Source organism: Andrena cerasifolii, chromosome 4 (genome assembly GCF_050908995.1).
Source record: "Andrena cerasifolii isolate SP2316 chromosome 4, iyAndCera1_principal, whole genome shotgun sequence".
In the NCBI taxonomy this organism is placed as follows: domain Eukaryota; kingdom Metazoa; phylum Arthropoda; class Insecta; order Hymenoptera; family Andrenidae; genus Andrena; species Andrena cerasifolii.
In genome coordinates, this window is record NC_135121.1 from 477,757 (window position 1) to 498,804 (window position 21,048).

At 41.6% G+C, this 21,048-nt stretch overlaps 1 protein-coding gene and 1 long non-coding RNA gene across 4 annotated transcripts in view; both read right to left on the minus strand.

The window, feature by feature from the left end:
• Positions 1–21,048, minus strand: part of LOC143368023 (superkiller complex protein 3) — a 234,958-nt gene that overhangs the window by 90,059 nt on the left and 123,851 nt on the right. For all 3 annotated transcript variants that reach the window (XM_076810349.1, XM_076810348.1, XM_076810346.1), the window contains one exon: positions 12,653–12,949. In XM_076810349.1, coding sequence (XP_076666464.1) covers positions 12,653–12,949 — 297 coding nt within the window. The remainder of the gene's footprint in view (positions 1–12,652; positions 12,950–21,048) is intronic.
• On the minus strand, positions 16,952–17,983 carry LOC143368089 (uncharacterized). Its single transcript, XR_013085143.1, has 3 exons — positions 17,708–17,983; positions 17,532–17,641; positions 16,952–17,048 (listed from the first exon to the last, which is right to left on the minus strand). It is a non-coding gene; the product is annotated as an uncharacterized LOC143368089 (long non-coding RNA).

The following is a 21,048-nucleotide window of genomic DNA, read 5'->3' on the forward strand; positions in this document are numbered from 1 at the left end:
TGTACCACTGTGCGGTTACCAACGCTTTGTTAGTAAGTAGGTACATAATGTCATTACAAGTAATTTTAAATAGTAAATGCACCATTGCACTATGAAATAGGACTTTCATGCAGGACCAATCAAAGCAATAACTTAATTGTTTTTGAGAAATAGAATAATTTGAAACTGATAAAGATGGACAACTACAATTCAGTGTCACACATCTGCATATATAGTATATTACAATTATGCAATATCTAGAAAAAGTATACCTATCGCAGCAGTATAATAGTTGCTATTTACAGTAATAATTATAACGTTATTGCTTGCTTTAATATGTAAACTAAATAATAGACTGTAAATACACGTGTGTAAGTGATACGTAGGAGTAAAGAGTACATTTGCGTTGAAAACCACACATTTATTTCAGTCCTTTCGACGATGCGCGGCGTGCATTCGCGTGCGCGAGTGGCAGACAAATCCCGGCATAGCGCGCACACGATTGCTTTCGACGCGCGGGTCGCCATAAAAGTCGACCGTTTCAAGTGCTCCAAACTGCTCGAAAATCCGAGAAACTCGTAAATCTGACCCGTGTGCGGCGCGCAGTTGCACCAGTGGAACCCTGCCTTAAGGGGGCCGTCTTCTTTTTGTTATGGTCCGAATCGATCGAAGCGCCCTTGTAAACAGACGGACCCTAATGAAACTACTGCGGTCGGTAAAAAGAAGTTGTACAATGGTGACATCTATCGATACTCTACGTAGACGAATTTTTGACAGCATACTTGCCGCATGTTCTGTTGTCTCCGTCTCTGCCGCGCTGTTGCCACAGCTCCTTCTATTGAAAAGCTTGGAGGAATACGGCACGAGAGCTGCGTCTAGGCAGCGATCGCCGGGCTCCATGTACCGCTGATGGAGGGGGGAACATCGACAGGAGCGGTGGTTATGTGTGGGGAACTGCGGTGCGTCAGTCACGCACACATAACCACCGCTGTAGGTGTTTCCTCGTGCATCAGCTGTAGCTGGAGCCCGCCAATTCCTGCGTCTAGCATCAGAGCCTCGCTGAACGTAAAGGAGGATAGCACTATTGAAAGATAGAGAGGTTGAGTAGTGAAGTTAGGAAACATGTCAATGAAACAATACTAATTTAGTATTTATTTATACATAGAACGATGCAATACTTTGTACAATCAATGTGCAAATTCAAAGCATACAATTTGAATAAGGTACATCACCGAAGTGTAACATGCCGATCGTAATGAAATTTATGACTGCTGTAATTCTTCTAAAAACATATGCCGCTTTTTTTTCATCTAACTATACATCAAATTATCTTTTATATCAACAAGAATTGTCTGTTTCAATAATAGTTTTGTACATGGTTTTCTTCAGAATTGTTATTCCACGGTTGTAAAAATTTATCAATATAAACCAGAGTTCAGTACTAACAATACTGATATTTGGGAATATCCGATTAAACGATTTTATTTAGCTACGATCCTCTGTTTGTTTGTTTGATTCAAATGTGGAAACTCAATTTTAAACCACTTCCAACCATCCAATTCCCTCGAAACTTTGCAGAGGTGCGTAGTTTTGAATTAGGCCTATGTTCACACTGGCTGTTCAACACCGATCCGGATCAGCGATCCGCTAACGAGACAATACTGTAATAATATTATCTTCTCTCATTTGGTGTATTTCCTCTTCTTCTTTGACGGTCTTCCTACAATTTTCTTAGGTCGCTCGTACCGAAAGATGACATAGGCAGTGTGGATCTGTAACACATTATGAAGTTCATTAGGAAATACTTAATTGTAGTTTTGTAAACGTACAAAATTTTACTGCAGATGTATAAGCTGTTAAACTTTACCTGAAATATGGTACTTATCATTCCATTTGTCCTGACATTACTGTCCCATAAACCATGTTTGCAGTAATTTGGTAAAGAATCCGCCTGTAACAAATGATCGCAGACATTTCTGTAAGTTTTATATAAAAGTAAAAATTTGTTTCAATAATTCGTCGAACATCATGTATACCTGCGAGGCCCGTGTGAATCAACCTGGCGCATTTGATCGAGCCCGATTCCGTCTGTCTGCTCCTGTGAACTAGAGCTGTTACTTTTTTACCCGTCGGGTACTCGGCTACCCGAAAGAACTTCAAGGAATTGAATGCTTTATTGTCTATGGTATTGTTTGATATTAGGTAAAAATGATCGAACAATACCACATTCAATGGCTTGAAGTTGTTCCGGGTAGCCGGTTACCCGACGGGTCAAAAAGTAACAGCTCCGCTGTGAACTTAGAAATGTGTCTGAAAAAATTAAAGGGTGAATTAAATTTATTATTTTCTTCTTCACTTCTTCGGGGAAGTGACGGCGGCGTCGATCGACTCGCGTGATCATATGATCCGCGAGTAAAAGTGCCATCGCTGGCACTTGTCACCACTGACGATAGTCAGCGGTGCGACGCCGGATCGATCATATTTATTATTTTCTTCGTCACTTCTTTGGGGAAGTGACGGCGGCGTCGATCGACTCGCGTGATCATATGATCCGCGAGTAAAAGTGCCATCGCTGGCACTTGTCACCACTGACGATAGTCAGCGGTGCGACGCCGGATCGATCATATTTATTATTTTCTTCGTCACTTCTTCGGGGAAGTGACGGCGGCGTCGATCGACTCGCGTGATCATATGATCCGCGAGTAAAAGTGCCATCGCTGGCACTTGTCACCACTGACGATAGTCAGCGGTGCGACGCCGGATCGATCATATTTATTATTTTCTTCGTCACTTCTTTGGGGAAGTGACGGCGGCGTCGATCGACTCGCGTGATCATATGATCCGCGAGTAAAAGTGCCATCACTGGCACTTGTCACCACTGACGATAGTCAGCGGTGCGACGCCGGATCGATCATATTTATTATTTTCTTCGTCACTTCTTTGGGGAAGTGACGGCGGCGTCGATCGACTCGCGTGATCATATGATCCGCGAGTAAAAGTGCCATCGCTGGCACTTGTCACCACTGACGGGGTCAGTGGTACCGCGCTTTACAACGCGGTGCGACGCCGGGCCGTTATAATAGTTTCATTATTTCTGGAGGGAGACCTTTTTCGCTTTTTCAAGCTTTTCGGTTTTTCTTTCGCTCTCTCTGCTAGAATAAATTGTGGCTCCCGAATAGTCATGCACCTATTGTGCCGACTATCTATTAATTCGGGTAGCATGCATTCTAAATAAAATTGAACAAGTTTTGGCTCCATTTCTCTTTTCCAAAACGCATCATCTCTCTCTACTTTTATAGATTTCAACCCTTTCGGGGTCCAAAGGCAAAATATACAGTACTTTCTGTCAGTAATGTGTAACTGGCCTTGTATTTGATAAAAATAGTGATGCGTTTTACTTATTGAAATACCTGCGTTACGCGTGAACATGCGCCGGACAGCGGGAACTTGTTCAATAGCTTCTTCAGGCGTAAAGTTCTCCGCTGATTTGGGGCATTTAATTTCCAAAATACCCTCTTGACCGATGATTCCATCCGGTGAAGCTCCTATGAAGGCGATGCAGCTGTCGATGAAAAATCCACATTCCGCAATATCTGTATATTGCTTCTTCAATTCTTCGCGAGCAATATTCTCGCATTCTTTCCCGTATTCCACCGCGGGTGCACTAATTATCTTCGGATAAAGAATTGATTTTACTGTATTTGCGCAAAGCGTGTCAGGTCGGCGACGGCACACTTGTCCAAAATTGGATGCTGTCAACAATTTGGACCTGTACTGCAACCATTTGCGGTTCTTTGCTTGTCCGATTGTTTCATCTTCAATGGCATGTCTTTTCTCTTGCCAGTCACTGAGCATTTGCATATGCTTTTCCCGCTCCAGTTCGTACATTTCGGATGGCATGTCTGGCTTCTGTGCATTTTGTCCATAATCACAATCTTTCTGCGAGGGCAAATGCTTGCGTACATATCGCGCAGCCTTCGTTTCCTTCTGTTTTGCAGCTTTCTTTTCCTTTTCTTTCTTTTTCTTTTCTTCCATTTGGTGCACAACCTCGGGCGTTTTCTTCTTCATAACCGCATCCAATCGCGAGTGCACTTGGTTACTGTTGTACTCCACGACAGCAACAGCACATCTCCCTGTATAAGATCCTCTTTCGGCGAAATTTAATCTTTTTCCGCCAGTGTACTTGGCAATTAGTCCGTTCAAACTTTCCACAGCGTTATTAGTAGTATTATAGAGTAAGCTCTCCGCATGAGCTAATAGTGGACGAAGTATTTCTTTCACGTCCTGGTACACTCCAATTTTCATCAAGTCTGGAACGATGTTTTTCTCATTCTCTTTATTCTTTCCATCGCAGAAATATTCTAGTCTTGCACACTCTGCGTGTTCGCCAAACACGTGGCTTGGAACATTCTGTATGTCGCCATACAAATTCTTCGTTCTCTCGTCGATTGATACATTCTGATTGTATCTAAACTTTGCGGCTTTCACGATGTCCGTGCGCATCCGGCGAATGCTACTTTCCACAGTTTGTCTCAATGGTCCAGATGTGGTCTTTTTTACAATCGCTTTCATTTTTGTGCAAAAGTTTCGCAACAAATGATTCGTGCATTCAATCTTTTTTACACGAATCTGTCTCTTATATGGGTCCGCATCAATAATCTTCTTATACACGCTACTGTCCCCATCAGCAATCAGTGTAGAATAAACGAGCCCACGTTTTTCTACGCTAGTGTTGAATCCTTCTACTATAGCATCGCTTGCCATAGCAGTCGATGCTCGAGATGTTTTCCAGTTTTTGAAACATGTGTGCTTTCGGGGTTCTTTCTCGTTTTTCGCAGCAATCCGACAAATTCTGCAAACTTTGTTCCGAACGCCGTAAAATAATACTTTTTTCGTGTGATAGCCAACTATCACGCCGACTCCAGACGCAGAATCGTAACATCCACTGCGGTAGGATCTCTTCATCCAGCTTCCGTCGGCCACAACGGGGATGTGAGGGGTCCCTGACCCGGGAAGAACGTCGCCTCTCTCAATCGCCAAACGTTTTTCTTCTTCAGCCGCTGCTAACATCTCTTCTTCTGCAGCGGCAATTGCGGACTTGACGAATTCATCTTGATTCTTCACGAATTCTTTCTTCGACATGCAACGTATGTTCACTCCTGCAAAAGTGTGTTCCAACTGAGCATAACTGCCTCCACATAAAATTGTTGCATTAACGGCGCCCTGATTGCTATCCACTTCTTCGGCTTCGTTCGATTGATTGTGAATGAATGGCATAAAGTGCACATTACGCTGAAGATGCTCTTGAAGCCACACCGTTTCACACCAGATATTCGTAGGTGTTCAATGCCGCAGTCTTCCCTATGTTTTGCATGTTTACCTATTTTCTGCAATTGAGCAAGCACATTTTGAAAATTCATTACATCGTTGCTATTTAGGAGACGCGATTGCTCTTGCGACTCGTTCTTCGCAACTTTTTCTATAACGAAGTTTTCTTCTTCGTTACTTTCAACATCAAATTCTTGAAGCGCCTCTTCAGTTTCTCCCAAACTGGCCGTATCAGTGTCTTCATCGGATGGCGAGTGCATTATCTCTTGGTACGTATGATTTTGTCCATCGGATGTTGATGGTTTCTCTACCATACGTTCCTCGGCCACTTCTTCTGAATGTCCTATGGCAGTGTCGTCTGCCGTTTTTTCGTTTTCTTGTTTCTTCTGAAGGGCTGAAGATCTTCTCTTTTGGCGATGTACTTTCCGTTTCGAAAATCTCCTTGCGGACGGACGTAATTTTCGTGGACGAAACGGAGAATTATTGTCCATATCCTCTTCCACATCCTGCATATTCACATTTAGAGTGTCACTCATTCCACACTAAACCAACAAACACAACACAAACACAAACACAACTCAAAATCCTACTGCCCGTTACAAAAAACGTAAACGCGAACCGTGAACGTGAAACGTGAATCCGAAGGAGTTGGTTACGTGCGCGTGACTGATGCATGCGCAGTTTACGCAACACAACCACCGTTCCTGTAGATGTTCCTCTCCATCAGTGGTACCTCGAGCCCCGCCGATCCCTGGTTATTGAGGAGCCCGGCGACTATCTCCACAATTTCTTAGAATTCTTTGTTCGAAAGTGAGAGATAAAACTTTCGAATAAAACTTTCGAATAAAAAAAAAAGGTAATTATGCAGAACTGGTGTTTCCTCATCGATTTCAATTATTTTTGGATATGTTGCCGGGGACATGATTCTGAACAACTTTTTCCTATACATGTTACCACGGCTCGACCTTCGTTGCCGAGATATTTGCCAGAAACTGTCGGTATTATTATTATATTATTTTATTATCCGGGACAGAAAATCCCATAGTTACAGAAGAACTATATGAACAAAGGGCTTACAGTTACTAGCGCTTACTAAACTAAGTTAACACTAAGGTTTTCAATAAACTATATAACAATGGTCGGATTATACCGATAGTTTCTGGCAAATATCTCGACAACGAAGGTCGAGCGGCGGTAACATGTATAGGAAAAAGTTGTTCAGAATCATATCCCCGGCAACATATCCACAAATAATTGAAATCGATGAGGAAACACCAGTTCTGCATAATTACCTTTTTTTTTAATTCGAAAGTTTTATTCGAATAAATGCAACGAATAAAGGATATACTTCCGAATGGCACCAGTGGCTGATCGAGATGAGGTTTGGGTGTGGGGTGGGGAGGGGGTGTGAACCCTAAATCTAAAATTGTAGCTTCGGGTATTCTTTAATATTTCGTTTCCGAAATATTAATAAAAAATTGTTAATTTATTTTGGAAATTTATTTACGTTGGTGGAGGCCTCCCTACCCGTGAGCCCTTCTGCCCCTCCCCCGCCATTTTCCACTTTTGAAATTTTGTAATACCCCTCGTAATACTCGGCAAGTTTCGTCTCGATCGGCCACCGGTTGGAGCTAGACCAGTGCGTGGGGCGCGGAAAGCACGACAGCGAACCGATGTGACTTTGGAAATACTCTAGTATTACTGTACTGTATTGGGAATAAAAACTGATGCAGTTACAAGCATCGCGCGATGAGGTCAATATCGTACATTGTATCGTCGACTGTGAAACGAAGAAGATGGTTGTGTTAGTAACGTCTGTGTACATAGGTAGATTTCAATGTATTATGCCGAATTTTTTTTATTAATATCTCAGAAACTAAGAAATATCCGCAGCTGAAATTTTATATTATAGGGTCTCTCCACCTCCCGCCCAACCCCTCAAAATTTCAGTTCATTCCGTTGGTTGGGTCATACCGTAGTATATCCGCGGATTCTCTCACTCTGGAATAAAGAATTCTAAGAAATTGTGAAGATAGTCGCCGGGCTGCTAAATAACCAGGGATCGGGGGGTCGAGGTGCCACTGATGGAGGGGAACACCTACAGGAGCGGTGGTTGTGTTGCGTAAACTGCGCACGCATCAGTCACGCACACGTAACCAAGGCTCCTGTAGGTGTTTCCTCCTCCACAAATAAGTCTGCCCAAGGACTTGTTGCGTGGCAAGCAACAGTTGGCTCACGAACTCTAGAGCGGTAGAAGCTATGCAGGATTCACAAAATGTAAGTATTATATTGTATACTATTATACAGAGTGACTCTCTGGCTAGAGTATTCAAACGCGATGCCGCCAATAAGCCGCGCCTCGCTGAGTTTCGTGGACGTCAAAGCTCGCGACGAGATTCATTACGGTGTATTAAAAAATTCTTTATTCTTCATTGCATCGATATTGCAGTGATACCAATGCATTCCTGGCATTCTCCCGATTAAAATCATGTCGTGTAATTCGGACTATTTTTAACGAAGTTAGCGTGGTACCATTTTCATCGGCACGACATCGATTGACGCCATTTTCGCAAAGGTCTGTTGAGAAATGCAGAACGTGGAATTCGTCACTTCCACGTAACTCAGCGAGGCACGGTTTATTGGTGGCATTGTAGATCGAGAGCTGGCTATATAGGGGTCAACGTGACTCGATGCAGTCACAGTTCTTATTGTTGGATTAGTGTTGCCGAATGCGAAATCCCCATCTGCCGAGTCAGTCCGGAGAACTAACGCGGGGGTGGGCGGTCAAACAGGTAAAATTTTGCAGCATAATAACGTGATTCTTGCTGTTCTGAAATTTCATATACTTATTGTTTACGCATTTAATGAACGATATGCAAAATGGCAGACCACCAAGTGGGGGATAAGACGTTGGCAGATGTAAGAAGATCCTAAAGTTGAGGGTATTAACTCGCTTTCTAAATTATTCGTTATAGTTTTATTTATTCCGTTGTTAAAAGTCGGTAGAGTCGAGAAGGTTTTTCTCGAGTCCCGGTCTGTAATCGACTGACTTTCCGTCCCGTGGAAAGTCCCCTCTTATCCTTTTGGGAAAACTCTTAAGGACCCCGATGCCAATTTATGATGTTTATGGCGTCGCACTGGTCGGGCCCATCGTCGCTGTAGGCGTCACGCTGGCCGCATCTGCGTAAGCTCAACCTTGCAGCCCCTTTTACAAGGTGGTGCTTCAATATTGCTAACACAGGCGTCGATGAAAAGCGCGATACGTGGCTTGCGCGCTAGTGCAAGGGAGAAATATACATTTGTTTCTCCTTTGCCCTAGTGGGACCGCCGTCGGCCGCATATTGGAACGGCAACCGCCTTTAGGGCGCACTTGGTGGTCTGCCATTTTGCATATCGTTCATTAAATGCGTAAACAATAAGTATATGAAATTTCAGAACAGCAAGAATGACGTTATTATGCTGCAAATTTTACCTGTTTGACCGCCCACCCCCGCGTTAGTTCTCCGGACTGACTCGGCAGATGGGGATTTCGCATTCGGCAACACTAATCCAACAATAAGAACTGTGACTGCATCGAGTCACGTTCACCCCTATATAGCCAGCTCTTAGACTATTGTCTTTGAGGACTCTAGCGAGAGAATCACGCTGTACCATCTTACTATTTGCCAAAAATAATACATTCAACATTTCATTTCCAGATGAAAGATACGGTCCCGACCCCGTCGGGGGGAAGTGGAGGGGGGGAGAAGGAGAAGAAGGCGGAGAGGAATGAGAGTAGGGAGGAAAAATTAGAAAAAGCTCTAGCAAAAGTAAGTTATGTTGAAATTATGTGTGTGTACAGTATTATCTCCGTAAGTGTTCGCTGGTCGGGCCGGCGTTGAGCTCCTGTCGTGAAGAGATCTCTAATTCCGAGTGTTCGTTTCTCGCTTCTTCCTGGCCGAAGGGGGGAGCGAGATGGAACGCTTTGCCTGCGCGACGGCCGCGAACGCAAAAGACGGAGTGTCAGGCGTCCGAAAGACGGAGCGAGATAAAACATCATCCCGTCGTCTCGCTCGCTTTCAGTGGCTCTCGCTCGCTCTCGTTCCATCTCGCTCTCGCCTTCGCCGGGCAAGAGTGACACAGAAGTGGTGGAGATACATAGCAACAAACCCGTATCGTGTGCACCAAACCGAACACATACGGAGACAATACTGTATTATTATTGAAAGTGGTATAAGTCGATCTGTAGCTAAAAAATCGTTTGTTTTCTTTAACATTTTTATTGATTATTATTCCATAATAAAATTACACAAGTTTATAGTTTTAAAAACATTACCCGATTTGATTTACGGATGCGAATATTTTGTTGATTCAAAAGCATACCCTTAAATATCCCAATGTATGAATAAATGGACTTATACCAGTTTAAGAAATAACGGCTCATATGTAGGCGTAGAACTACAAGATGTAATTTTTATGGTACTGTTTCAGTTGAAGAAGGAGCTGAAAAAGTTAAAGTACGGCCGTGGAGGCCGCCGAGGAGGCCGCCGAGGGGGCCGCCGAGGGGGCCGCCGTGGGGGCGGCGGCGGCAACCCTATTATTATTAATAATTTTTAAGTTTTTATACATTATTAAATATTTAAATATATATTATTTCTAATTGATCAATGATTGTTCATTTTCTTTGTTTCAATGGAATGTAAAATTTTCTCATTTTCTATTGTATCGACATGAACGTTTCAGTAACATACTGCTGAGATATTCCAGATGAAAATGAATTTAAACACGGTATAAATCGGATTATTTTTAGCATTATTAGATTAGAAATGTTTCGCATTTATATTTAATTATCTAGTACAGTTCTAGAAATAATCCGATTTATACCGCATTTGAATTCATTTTATTGTGGAAAATCTCAGCAGTATGTTACTGAATATTGAAAACGTGACATTTTACATTTTATCAACATTGTACGCCTCTCCAACCGAGATTACAAGTTGCCGCAGAGTGGGGCATTTCGGGTCGAAACACAGCACAAAACATTTTCTCACCCAAATCATATATTTATCGTTAATTTTTCCATTTCATTCAGTTAGGACGTATGCTTGTGATCCTATTGGTACAGAAAAATTAATGAAATTTGTTTATTTAATGGGTCATAGTACTTTTTTACAAATTGCCGACAATATCGTGCACACTGTACATAGGAAAAAGTTCCGCATCTTTCACATGTAAAAAGACTTCAGTTACTTTGAATTTCAATGGCAGGAAAGGCATTTTTGTAAAAAAAAAAGCGTCATAGACCCCTTCTCGTCCCTCTAACTACCTCGTTTGAACTCCCGTTAAAAATAAACAATGAAAATTGGGACATTCAGTAAGATATAATTCCAAAAATATCAGGGATATCAAAATCAAATTTGGTACACTTCAAATACATACCTCAACACTTAATTCCACCAAAAATTAGTTGAATTAAGCAAACAATAATACTATGAACAACAATACAAATTCTGAAGAGTTTCGTGGTTCTCTTCTTCGAAACCGTGTAGTCGCGTTAAAAATTAATGAATATGAAAAACAATCATAATACCTGCAATCAACTACCTGTAAAAGAAAATTTGCAGTTTAGCGATATTTTTGTAAAAGGACTTAGTGCCGTGTTTCGACCCCAAATGCCCCACTGTGCGCCGCCGAACAGCCCAAATCCTCGCTGGTCGGGACCGTCGCGGCGTTGAGCTCGTATCGCGAGCAGAGCCCTAATTCTCAGTGTTCGTTTCTCGCTTCTTTTTAGCTGATAGGGGGAGCGAGATGGAACGAGTGTCAGGCGTCCGAAAGACGGAGCGAGACAAACAACATCTCGTCGTCTATCTCGCACCACCCTCGCTCGCTTTCAGTGCCTCTTGCTCGCTCTCGTTCCATGAGACAATACTGTAGTATCTTTTATTTGACTTTATCCAGATATTATCTTTGCCCATCTCTGTTCTCCAACTGCTTCGCCGTGATTCATTCAAGCCTCCTCGATGGAAAAATATTGATAGGGGAAATGCGGCAACAACGCGATTCGACTCTCGATACGTCTCGGCAACTATGTCTTTCCTACATTTATCGGCTAGATTGGACTTCCACCGGTTTTGATGGTACAAGGCACGAATATACCATCAACGCCGGTGACGGAGAAACCTTGAAGCTTCATTCTGTCATTTTTCGGGCAGTCCTGAGTACACGATTCATAAATTCATTATTATTTCAACGTACGGTGCTTATTAGCGTTCAAACGGACCAGACCACCCTGCACAAAAGTCTACGGAAGGCAACTAAACCCGCAAAAACGTCCACCGTGCCGATTCCAGGACGAAAGTTGTAATTTACGGTTTGCTTACTACATCGCGTATACGCAGGCCCGGCGGAACCATGCGCCGCACAAGGGCGCCAGCCGAATAGTACGCTAAAAAAACTAGATCGTACGCTTAATAATAAAGGAATCTAACACCTCACATAAACTAAATATAAATGTAATTCTTTTAAACATATTAAATAGAAAACAAGTGCAAAAAATTGGAGACAACAAAAATTTTTTTGCACAAGGGCGCCAGCTAACCTCGCGTCGGCCCTGCCTACACGTCACGCTGGTGCTACATGGCTGCAGTGCACCATTAGCGCCACCAACGGAGAAGCCTTGAAGCTTCATTCGGACAGTTTTCGAGTCATAAATTCATTATTATTTCAAAGTGGGGTGCTTATTAGCGTTCAAACGCACCAGACCACCCTGCACAGATGTCTACTGAAGGCAACTATACCCGCAAAAACTTCCTTCGGGCCGATTCCAGGACGAAAGTTGTAATTTACGATTTGCTTACTACACGCGTATACGTGCACGCTTTTCCTAGCTTGTGTGAGCGTACTCACACATTCAAAGGCCCGCGGAGACGGCCCCCTTAACGCACACGCAGGTGGCACGCGTAGGTACAGAGTTGCGCTAACCCATTTTCACAGTTTGAATCAGCACAGTCGGCTCTACTGTTATGACAACCTGTATCCACGCGTGCCTCCTGCATGTGCGTGCTAGGGGTCACTGTTCCGCACTCAGGTCCTTCGTTTTTAAACTGCGCGGCCCGGAAGTTCCACCGCTAATATTCAAGTATTAATATCTCGGGAACGAAGCGGCGGATTCCAAAACAGCAAAGGACTTTTCAATGTCTCCTTGCATCGGGATATTGTATATTCCGGATTGTCTCCCAACTTTGGGATACGCTGTAGAATTTCAGGTATATTGTCATAATAAGTTCATAAGAGGAAATTTAGTTCAAACTAGTGATTTCTGTTCAAATCAATCAATTAAAAGGTTAATTATAAAATATAAACTCACCTATGTACCAATTCATAACATCGGCCGCAACATATATAGCGTGCATATTTTCAATCATATATGTATATAGTGAGTCCTTTTTGGTATTGGAATTTAAAAGCACAGTAAGTACCCAATGAGTATATCCCACTGCTGCTTGGTCATGATATCCTAGTTGTGTAGAATGCCTAAATAGATCCATTGCGTCTTTCCTATTCATCATTTCAGCAATTAAAGCTTGTCCCAGCCAGCTGTTTACATATGCTGGATCTGCTCGCTGAGCTTGAGAATAAGCTTCGTTTGCTTTATACAAGTTTCCTATTATGGATAATTCAAGTCAGTATATACAATGTACTAACACTTCGTAAATTAAATGAAATATTCTGATATCAATTACATTATAACTAGTCTGCGGAAATTTATGCAAATGCATTTTTTTATTGGAATGGATTAAACAAGCGGGACTTTGACAGAAATATGTTTCATTATTAGAAGTTCTTAAAAATATATTTTTTATTTTGAATATTTCATATATTATGCATATTCTGCATATTTCCTGCATATATTATGCATATTCTTCATATTTCTTGCATATACAGAAGTTATTTACAAAGAACAATGTTACGTCCCAGATGAGATTACTGACCTATGAGCGTGCAGCGATTACTATACACCACTGGAATGATCTGGCCAAGATGAATCGATCCATTCTATTTTTAACTTCGAAATCATATGGGATCACTTCGAAAAATGACCTCACATTTCGAGATTTTGCCTATGGTGAAACCGAGGGATGTAAGCGATACTCTAGCAGTTTGGGGCGACAACCGTGCCTCATGACCTTCATTTCAGGGACGTGTTGGGCCTGCGTTTGCCCCATGGGCCATTGCTCCATTGACGATTTCGTACAGGCCATTGGAAAAGGGGCTTACGCGGCAAACGCAGGCCCAACACGGCCTTGAAGTGAATGTCATGGGGCACATTTGTCGCCCCAACTGACTAGAGCAGACCTGTCCAGGGATTTGCTCGCACGAGCAACCGCGAGTTAATCTTCACTCTTGAAGACACCGAGCCAGGCCCCTCGCGTCCTTCAAGAGCGAAAGGTCCCCATGGTGAGGTACAACCGTCGCTCTTGCCTTCGCACGCAACCACCCGCGGTTCTTCTTCGAAGCCAAGAGCAAAAGTTGAACGGGCCTGGGGTAGAGTATAGCTTAGATCCCTCGGTTTTTCCTCAGGTGCCTGCCCGACGTCTATCGGGGCAGTTGGGATTTTACGACCGATTTCTTTTGTCCAAAACTGCAAAATCTCTAACTTTGAGACCATTTTTCGATGTGATCCCATCTGGTTTCGAAGTTAAAAATGGTATCAATCGATTCGTCTTGGTGGGATCTTTTCAATGGCGTATATAGAAATCGCTGCACGCCCATAATCCCCTCTGGGACTTAACATTGTTCTTTCGGCTTTATAGTATAAGATGACGGAGATATACCAGGTGGACAAAGTTATAATCTAACAAGACCTAATAATGTAAAGAGTAGAATAAATTAGTGTATAAGTGGCATGTCATAGTGTCTATAATGTATATATGAGAATAATGAGTAAGAAAATTTTCATAAATTGAATACATGTTTTAAGCAAGCGCTGTCCAAGGTCGTGTATGCGTACTTTCGGGGTTCTATCACTCTCGTCCGCGTTGTCAGGGATACCGCACGATGATAAAGAGGCGACCATCACAGACCAACCGCTAGGTCGACTAGCCCGTCATGGCAACCTTCGTAGCATCGCGCCGCATAGTGGTACGGATGCCGTAAACCGCGAACGAAAGTCAAATTTTCGACCTCGTTGAAACTCCATGAAATTGTAGTCGTAGATTCTTATATCTCTAAACTGAGTTTTGGCATGTATGCGGATTGTTACAAGTTACCAGATTTTTTGGAGAGAGCTTTGGAAGCAGGGAAGAATGTCTGTTGATGAAAATACCAGCAATGAAAGTCGACAAGAGGTGCAAAATGGTATTTTCATTGCTGGTATTGTTGAAAATATACTTTAAAATAAAATATTACAAATTGTACTGCAACTGTTTTAAACTACGAATAAAAATTCAGAATAAGGTCATCAATAAACTCAAATAATTGTATTATAATAAAGGGCGCAATTTGACAAGTTTGCCTAGGACGCAAAAAAGACTTAAGCCGGGCCTGCGTCAAGATTTTGCGAAGCGGTTTTCGTGCTCACGGTAAGCGCTTGCGACCAGCGCGCACGCTCACCGCGCACGCAGTGTTTGATCTCGCCCCCCCCCCCCCCCTTCGGCCAGTAAGAAGCGAGAAACGCACACTCGGAATTAGGGTTCTGTTCACGATACCGACTCAACGACGATCCCGACCAGCGAGCCGCTAACGAGAAAATACTGTATTTTGGACTTTTTACTTCGAAGTTGTAATAAGTGTGATTTGTTATAAGTGAATTTTTGATTGTGCTAAACAATGTCAGTGAGGGGAATTACGTGATTACAGTTACACAATCGGATGGTGAATTATTTGAGTCAGTCAGTAGAAAACAAAAAACGTATTGTACTGGATTTTATAAAAAACACTTTTTCCATTGATGAAGACGAATCAGCAATTGTTTGGGATGCATTAATTCCCAATGCCGCCACACTCACTCTCGAAGCAGTACCTCACGAAGTCGTGACTGCGATGCGGATCGACGATCGATCCACCACTCAGCGATGCGGATCGATAAGCGATCCATCGATCAGAGACGATCGATTAGCCAATCAGCGCGCCTCATCGATGCTCCAGAGGAATCGGTGCGACACGCGGACGGAAGTCCAGCCATCTCACTTCTCTCTGGTTTTGCTCGTGAACGGTTTCGCTCGTACTCACGTTTTCACCGTAATAAGCAGAGTTGTTCTGGTAATTATTATTTAGAAGTTTTCCATCATCACCGATTTCAATGATTTTTGGATATGTTATCAAGTTCAAGATTCTGGACAACTTTTTCCTATGCATGATACCGCCGCACGACCTTCGTTTCCGAGATATTTGCGAAAAACTTCTGTTGATTTATTCCGACGGAACGCATTCCACTTTCCAACTTCTCCCGGGTATTAGTATTGGTTGGGGCTAGATTAGTGCGGGGGGCGTGTAAAGCATGATAGAGAACTGATGTGAGTTTAGAGATATGAATCGGAAACTTGCGGATGCCCGTCAATACCCCGACTCATATCGGTTCGCTATCATGCTTTACGCGCCCCCGCACTAATCTAACCTCAATACTAATACCCAGGACAAGTTGAAAAGTGGAATGCGTTGCGTCGGAATAAATCAAAAGAAGTTTTTTGCAAATATCTCGGGCACAAAGGTCAGCTTCGTCATTTTTCTTCTCCCATGCTTGCGCATACGCTGACACGGACGCGTACTGTAGGTAGGTATCCCCACAAAATTACCTTTTTTCAAAAAAGGTACAAAAACTGCGCCAAGTATATGCGCGCGCGCCAACGAATAACAAAAACTGTCGTAAATTTATTAATGTACTATATTTAGCTTTACAAAACAAATGATATACAAAAATTGCGCCAATTATAACGACTATTTGTACAAACAACCGGATTTAAATTAAATAAAAGAATCATCATTGGAAGAAACAAAGAAGATAATAATATTAAGCAGATATATTTTTATAGAAATAAATATTTATATACCAATAAATATTTTATTCAAAATACTTGGCGCTGCGCTCGGAATTGGTGTTGCTAAACTAAATAAATATGTATAAATTGCATTAATATTTTTCTTTCTTTCTTGTCTCAGTGGTACCTTGTCTTATTTTATTATTTATACACAAGACAATTAACATTTTTTTGGTGTCGCAGCGCCAAGTATCTTGAATAAAATATTTATTGGTATTTAAATATTTATTTCTATAAAAATATATCTGCTGAATATTATTATCTTCTTAGTTTCTTCCAATGATGAATCTTTTATTCAATTTAAATCCGATTGTTTGTACCAATAGTCGTTGTTATAATTGGCGCAATTTTTGTATATCGTTAGTTTTGTAAAGCTACATATAGTACATTAATAAATTTACGACAGTTTTTGTTGTTCGTTTGTAGTGTTTATTGATGAATTTTGTAGTTCTTATTGATGACTGAATAATTTTTTCAGCCCGTCCGGTTTATTTTTTTTTTTTAAATATATTGTATTGTCATCCAAACTACGTATGCTTGCAAAGTTTCAAGACAATTGGATTTGTGGAATTGGTTTAAATTTGAGCTTTCAGATATGAACCAAACACACAAGAAGCATACAAAGGATCGAAGCTGAATATAATTGTTTAATTAATATAATAATATGTCACAATACATTTTTTTCTCTGGCGTAGATCACACTGCATCATCTTCTGTTTCGATTATCTGTAAATATATAAAATCCACATTTTAGTTACAACTTAACGTAGAACTTATATAGAAATAGAGTGGCCCTTTGCAACAGTAAGTGTAGAGACTAGAAAATGTGTCCGTAGGAAGTGAAAGCGTATGGCAGAAAGTCTTGTTGCAGGAAATTTAAATGCTAATGGTAATTCAGCGAAAATGAACGAAGAGATCCAATGTTTTTAACGCACAATTTATTGGTGTTGGAATAATATTAAATTAGTCTGTTTATTGGTAAATTGAAATCTTGTTAATGGGAAACTAATAAAATTAATGAATAGTGTGGCAACTACTGTGGATTTTAAAGTATTACAAATGTCTTTCACAAAAGATTGAAAAGAATCAAGGGAGAGGCGTTTTCAGTGTACTTTCTTCACTAATGTGACTTGGTCTACATTGCAAGCAATCCGTCATAATTTTCTTAATTCTTAATGCTATATCTTTTCACAAATTTTGTCGATTTACCTTATTTGACGAATTTCCAGAAACTTGTGTGAAAGAAGATGCTTCTCTGTCTATCTAACCTTCTCCGGACAACCTCCAAGCCTGTGCATCCTCTTGATTTCTGCACAAGCCTGTGTGTCCCCATCAATTATATAAGCTTTACATAAAAAATGTATTAACAAATTTTGGCGACTTACCTTGTTAAATAAGACAATAATTCAGTGTCCTATATGGTGTAAAAACTCGTGACATTTCAAAATGTTGACAACTTAACTTATTTGACACTTGGCAGGTTATGATTGAATTGATTGACACTACAGTATTGTCTCGTTAGCGACTCGATTTTGTGTACACGATACCGACTCTTCGCTATCCCCACCACTTTTGTCTCACTCTTGCCCGGCGAAAGCTAGAGCGAGATGGAACGAGAGCGAGCGAGAGGCATTGAAAGCGAGCGAGGACGGTACGAGACCGACGACGCGTTGATGTTTTATCTCGCTCCGTCTTTCGGACGCCTGACACTCTGTCCTTTGCGTGCGCGACGGGCGTGCGCGATGGTCGCAAGCGCGTATCGTGGGCACGAAACCGCTTCGCAAAATCTTGACGCAGGCCCGGTTCAAGTCCCTAGGCGAACTTGGCAAATTGTAATATTTTATTTTGAAGTATATTTTAAACAATACCAGCAATGAAAATACCATTATGCACCTCTTGTCGACTTTCCGCCCTAGGCATTGGCCTAATTTTGCTTATAGGGACAAGCTAAGCTTACAGGCAGAGATCATTATGTACATAGCCAAAGAAAGTATATATATAACGCATCTTAGACTAAATAAATCATTTATACTTTTGAAAAATTAAATTCTAATATTTTCTATTTTATGTACATATTTGTAACAACTATGCCAAATTTCCTAAATGAAAGGAAAGCCAATCTCGACGACCTTCGTACAATTGTATATATCAGCAACCAAGCAACAATTCATGCGCAGTCGGAGCACATACATAATTGTACGAAGGACGTCGAAATTGGCCTTCCTTTCATTTAGGAAATTTGGCATAATTGTTACAAATATGTACATAAAATAGAAAATATTAGAATTTCATTTTTCAAAAGTATAAATGATTTATTTAGTCTAAGACACGTTATATATGTACTTTCTTTGGCTATGTACATAATGATCTCTGCCTGTAAGCTTAGCTTGTCCCTATAAGCAAAATTAGGCCACTGCCTAGGGCGAAAAGTCGACAAGAGGTGCACAATGGTATTTTCATTGCTGGTATTGTTGAAAATATACTTTAAAATAAAATATTACAAATTGCACTGCAACTGTTTTAAACTACGAATAAAAATTCAGAGTAAGGTCATCAATAAACTCAAATAAATGTATTATAATAAAGGGCGCAATTTGACAAGTTCGCCTAGGGCGCAAAAAAGATTCGTGACGGGCCTGCGTCATGATTTTGCGAAGCGGTTTTCGTGCCCACGGTAAGCGCTTGCGACCATCGCGCACGCTCCCCCCTCCGGCCAAAAAGAAGCGAGAAACGAACACTCGGAAATAGGGTTCTGTTCACGATACCGACTCAACGCTGGTCCCGACCAGCGAGTCGCTAACGAGACAATACTGTACTGTCTCTTCCATATCTGGCTTTTCTGCGCTGGGGCCGTAATCCTGGTCGCACGATTGTTTTCTATTTCGGAAGGAGGATGCTTTCGCTTCTTTTTTATATTCCGTTGCCTTTTCTGCTGCACGCTTCCGCTGTTCTTCCAGCTTTCTTACTATGGTTGTCAGCTCTTTATTCGTTGCCATACTCAATCTGCTAAACGCCTCTTTCGCGTTATATTGGACGACTGCAGCGGAGATTCTACGCTGATACGAGCCCCCTCGTTCAAAGAGTTTATCCTTTTGCCTCCGATGAATTTAGCAATGATATTATTAAAACTTTCAACGACATTGTTTTTTAGACCGTGCAGCAAACTGTCAGCTTTAGTGAAAATTGGCTGCATCGCTTCTTTGATACTTTGATAAATACCAGCTTCTCTCAGTTGTGGAACGTAGTCTACTCTGTTGGGATCAGAGTATTTATTACAGAAGTATGCTAACCTCTGACGTTCTTTGTGTTCACCGAAAACGTGACTCGGTACATTCGTCAAGTCTTCCTTCAAATTTTGTATTCGTTGATCAAGTGTTATTTCTTCTTGGAACCGGTATTCTGCAGTTTTCTTTATACCAGTACGCAGGCGCAGAGGATAATTATGTACGACAGCTTAGTTCTTTATCGCGGCCTTTTGCTACGATTTCGTTTATTTTTCTACTAAAATTGCGTAGCTGGTGATTGGTGCATTCTATTTTTCGTACCCGCACCATGTACATTTCATATGGATTATTGTCCAATATCTTCTTGTACACGCTGCTATCGCCATCGGCAACTAATATAGAGTATACTAGGCCGTGCATATCTATGCTGCATTTGAAGCCTTCGACAATAGCGACACTTTCCATGCCAGTTAAACTCTGATTACGACCCCAGTTCTTGAAGCAACGATGCTCGCGCGGATCTTCCTTCTTCGTAGCTGCCATTTGACAAGCCATGCAGAATTTATTCTTCACACTGATGTACAGCACTTTCTTCGTGTGGTATCCCGCGATGGCTGCTACGCCAGAAAGAGAATTGTAATCTCCTCCGCGGTATGATCTTTTCATCCAGCTGCCATCTGCGACAACTGGGATAAACGGTACATTCGATTCTGGATATACGTCGCCTCTTGCTATAGCTAATGCTTTTTCCTTTTTTCCAGCATCTTCCATTTCGCGTTGTGCGGCCACATTGAGGGCATCGATTAGGTCATTCTGACAGTTCTCGTAGATCCTTTTCGTCATACAGGACACGTTCACGGCAGTCAGTATGTCCTGCAGTTGATTATACCCGCTGCCCGTCATCATTGTTGCGGCAACAGCGGCGCGGTTGATATCCATAGTGGCATCACTCTTCCGAAGACAGGATATGCGCTCTGTGTATTTGCACATTTTGCGCTCTACATAATATACATTTTCTAATCCATTCCATTCACATCTAACTATATCAAAATCTTCGATGCCACAGCCAGTAGTTGAAAGTTTTCGAAGATTTTTTATTTGCTGAAAAACATGTGCAAAATCAACGAAGTCTATTCCTTTTGAAAGTGGTTTTTCCGACTGTTGTGGTCGTGCATTCTCCACCACCCAGTAATCGGTGTCACTTCCAACCTCTTCATTCGTTTCTTCGTTGATGTCTGTTACGGAATGTATCTCATCGCTGTCTGTGTCGAAATCTATTTCTTGTACAATTTCTTCTTCGTTCGATTCGAAATGCACTTCTTCTGCAATTTCCTCTTCGTCCGCATTGAAATGTATTTCTTTTACAATATCTTCTACGTCCGTATCGAAATGTACTTTATCTATAATTAATTCGATAATTGGAAATTCTGCAAAATTTCCTACGTCTTCTTCGTGTATCCTGTCCGTAGGAAAATCATCAGCAGCAGATGTGCTTGGATGTA